Raw genomic sequence first — 3,762 nt, forward strand, 5'->3', positions numbered from 1 at the left:
TAGATGTTCCTAGATACCAATACTATGCTAATTGGCCTTGCAGAAGTAAAGCAATCGTCCATATACTTAGCCTAAGTAACTTAGGTATGTACCTTTAGGCGAAATATTCCTACAGCTTAGGAGCCATATGTGTAAACACATTGGTAATTGTTTCGGCAATTACAGTATATGCATTACTTCAACATATCAACATCTTCAGTTTCCACATCAATGTAAATGTGTCAGAATTAGCTAATGAGCTAGTTTCCATCTGTAGTCCCTGCCTGCATGTCTTTATGGTGTGGGAGGAAACCACCCAGAGGACACCCACGCGAACACGGGCAGAACATGTAAACTCTACACAGAAAGACCCCCTGCTGGGGTTCAAACCCAGGACCTTCTTGCTGTGAGGTGCTAACCAGTGAGCCACCGTGCATGCCGTGCAAATGTCATTCAAGACATATTGTGGTATCTGAAAAGGATAACACCTATGAAATGTCCTTTTATATAATAATTTTTCTCTGGGGAATATGTAAGTAAAAACCTATTCACGCTCGACTAGGCAAGAGATATTTAACACTGTAGGCTAAATGTTAAGGCTAAACAGTAGTGATCTGATATATTAATTGACACTACATTATACCACTACATTATACTACTACATTATACTACATACTACATTAACACTACATTATATTGATCTATTTATTAAAGAGATTTGCACTACATTTATACCTCATTTGCATTTGCACCTTGCCTTAAAGTTTCTGTACCTCATTGTCTGCATTTGTACTCATTGTACTTAGATTGTACTTTAGTTTGTATATTGTATTGTATATTGTATAGTGTTATTCCTCTTTTACTAACTTTTTTACTGTATGAAGCACAAGAGGCTCATACAGAACCAAGCATTTCACTGTAAAGTACATGTACCTTATGTGACAAATAAAAACAAACTTGAAACTTGACTATCTTTTTTTATTTGGGTTCTGCCCCAACAGTGACCCAGTCCTCAGCCCTGCATCAGGACAGCGGTCTTGCGTCGGTCTTCGTCGGGAGCAGCGTGACTTTACGCTGCTTCTATCGAGATGCCACCACTCAAGCGCACATCTCCTGGTACCAGCAGGTGTTGGGATGTAAACCTCAGCTGCTCTCGACCGTCTACAAGTACAACGGAGTGGCCAAGATGTTCAACCAGTTCAGAAACAACTCTCGCTTCTCCGTGCGGTGCGACAAGGAGTCCTACCACGTAAACATCACAATCGCCGATGTTCGGCTGTCAGACTCGGCGACCTATTACTGTGGTTATGTACGCTCCAATATGGTGGAGTTTGGAGAGGGCGTCTTTCTCCGTGTCAAAGGTAGGCTACTTTTCTTTCTTTCTTTCTTTCTTTCTTTTGTTTATTTACACATATAAAAAAACAATGACATATAATACAATATAATCCACAACGAAATGTGAAGGAGAATTGCCTAAAAACCCTCTAGGGGCTTGCATGTGGCATTCTCCAAGAAGCTAACTTATAGTCAGAATACATCAATGTAAAATATACCCCCCCCCTAACACACACAAGGAACATTTATTCATAATACATACAAGCAGGTCTACAGATAGACACTGAAGTAGCACTTATGCCACACAGCTTCAAGTTTAGAGAAAATAAAGAAAAGAAACTACAAATAATGGGGGGGGGGGGGGGGAGTACAACAACAATAAAACTAGCTCTATGAAAAGAAAGCCATCAGACACAGTTTTAGGGAGTCCAATTATGGAAAATATTGGTGAGCTAGGAGATGTGATGTCAGTGCTCTTTTAAACTTCAGAAAAGAAAAATCCAAAATATGTGGAGGCAAAGAGTATATTTGCCTCCACATCGGTATAGAGTATATTATTATTATTATTATTATTATTATTATTATTATTATTATTATTATTATTATTATTATTATTATTATTATTATTATTATTATTATTATTATTATTATTATTATTATTATTATTATTATTATTATTATTATTATTATTATTATTATTATATTAAGTATACTAACCTGAGATTGGGACGTGCGGGAATGGGGTGATATAAGAAAACAGGAGGTACGTGTGGAGTATGAAATTGGTAATTGTGGGGCAAACATGTCATGAAAGAAAGGGGCTCTTTTTAAAGAACTATACATTCTTTTATAGAACTATACTATTCTTTTCTGTTTAGTACATTTTCTAACATTAGTTTTTACTGTTGATGATTCTCTTCAGAGAATAAAATCAACAGTATAAACTTTAACCTTGCTCCATTAGGTGCAGGTGTAGTCTTTATAAAAAGAAAATGTAAGGTTGTACTGTACATTTACTATTTCTTTTTTTTTATGTTCTATTGGAATTCTATCACGGAATTCTAGAATCCCATAGCTTTCTATGGCCAGCAGCCATGGTTACATTTCAGCACTACATGTATTCAATTCTCAAATAATTCTAATCTCTCATGTGAGATTGTACACCAGAAAGGGTTAAAGCTGCAGTAGGCAACTTCAGAGAAATTGGTTTCAAACCTTGCCTATACTGCAGCTTTAATTGTTGCCAAGGTTTACAAACCCTCTGTGGTGGAACGTAACTAAGTATTTTTTTTACTTAAGTACAATTTCAAGCTTACTTGACATGAGTATTTTCATTTTAGGGAGGAACTGTGTACTTCTTCCACCACTGTAAACCCTGTAATGTGTGATCAGATTGATTCATATTATCATAGCAGCTGCTTTCTTGGGGCAACTACTTCTCTTCTTGACCAATCAATCACATTTCTTCTTCTTCTTCTTCAGAGACAGAGTCCAGCTTCAAAGTGACCGCTCGGCAGCCGGTCCAGCCAGGAGGAGACTCCATCGTGCCTCTGAACTGTACAGCGCGCGCCTCCACCTGCGCCGCAGGCCACCGCGTCTACTGGTTCAGCCCGGGCTCGCGCCTGGGTCTCATTCACACGCGCGACGACCGGTGTGGTCGGGAGGACGTCACGGAAAGAGGGTCTCGCGAGCGGAGCTGCGTTTACAATCTCCAGCGGAGGAACGTCAGCCTCTCTGGTGGTGGTGACGCCGGGACGCACCCCTGCGCCGCGGCCTCGTGCGCGGAGATGCTGTTTGGCAACGAGAGGTCGGATATGGAGGAGGAGGAGGGCGTCTTTGAGGCTCATATAGGAACCCTGGTGGTTCTGTCCGTCGTTAGGACTGGAACTCTCATCTTCTTCCTGGTCATCTGTACCTTGTTCTACATTGTGAAGAAGTGGTCAATTCAGTGATTTCTCTTTTCTGCAATCTGTTTTACATTATAATATACCGCATTTATGGTATATAATTTGTTTTATATATGCTTAATAATATCCAGATGAAAGGGCTAGTTCTGTTTTGTTTTTTGTACACTTTTTCTTCCAATGTTTTTTTATTGGCGTATTTTCTGTTTACATCCCGTTTAGAATGTGTACTATAAAAACATTACAGTCCAGGATTTTAAATATAACATACATCCTCATTCACACACACATACATTCAACCTGCAGTAAAATGAAACAATAAATAAGAGTAAACAATTATTTGATAATTTCGTTGCGTCACGATGTTTGCAGAGCTATATCTATATTCTATATTATAGCTATGGAGACAATACTATGGCTCATTTGACTGTCACTATCTCTTGTCCAACATGTAAAAAAGAGTAATCTTTTTCATGTATACGTTCGTGTGTTATCCTGTGGTGAATATTGTATAGTTTCAGAGTGATCCGGGCTAATTCCTGGA

General features: G+C 38.8%; 1 protein-coding gene across 1 annotated transcript; it reads left to right on the top strand.

Moving 5' to 3' along the window:
• The first annotated feature begins 384 nt into the window (after nt 1-384).
• LOC311238141 (uncharacterized protein) lies at nt 385-3,276 on the top strand. Its single transcript, XM_084326148.1, has 3 exons — nt 385-511; nt 981-1,340; nt 2,797-3,276. Exons 1-3 carry the CDS (start codon nt 415-417, stop codon nt 3,264-3,266), a joined length of 927 nt encoding a protein of 308 aa, XP_084182274.1. The 5' UTR covers nt 385-414; the 3' UTR covers nt 3,267-3,276.
• The last annotated feature ends 486 nt before the right edge of the window (nt 3,277-3,762 follow it).

The sequence above is a fragment of the Notolepis coatsorum genome (assembly GCF_963971535.1).
Source record: "Notolepis coatsorum genome assembly, chromosome: 1".
Lineage (NCBI taxonomy): Eukaryota > Metazoa > Chordata > Actinopteri > Aulopiformes > Paralepididae > Notolepis > Notolepis coatsorum.

Bases quoted from the DNA above. Each gene is read 5' to 3' on its own strand.
- LOC311238141 (XM_084326148.1), top strand. From the start codon at position 415: ATGCCGTGCAAATGTCATTCAAGACATATTGTGGTATCTGAAAAGGAT. The intron at 512-980 runs GTAAGTAAAAAC...CTGCCCCAACAG, and splicing joins AATTTTTCTCTGGGGAATAT to TGACCCAGTCCTCAGCCCTG. The intron at 1,341-2,796 runs GTAGGCTACTTT...CTTCTTCTTCAG, and splicing joins CGTCTTTCTCCGTGTCAAAG to AGACAGAGTCCAGCTTCAAA.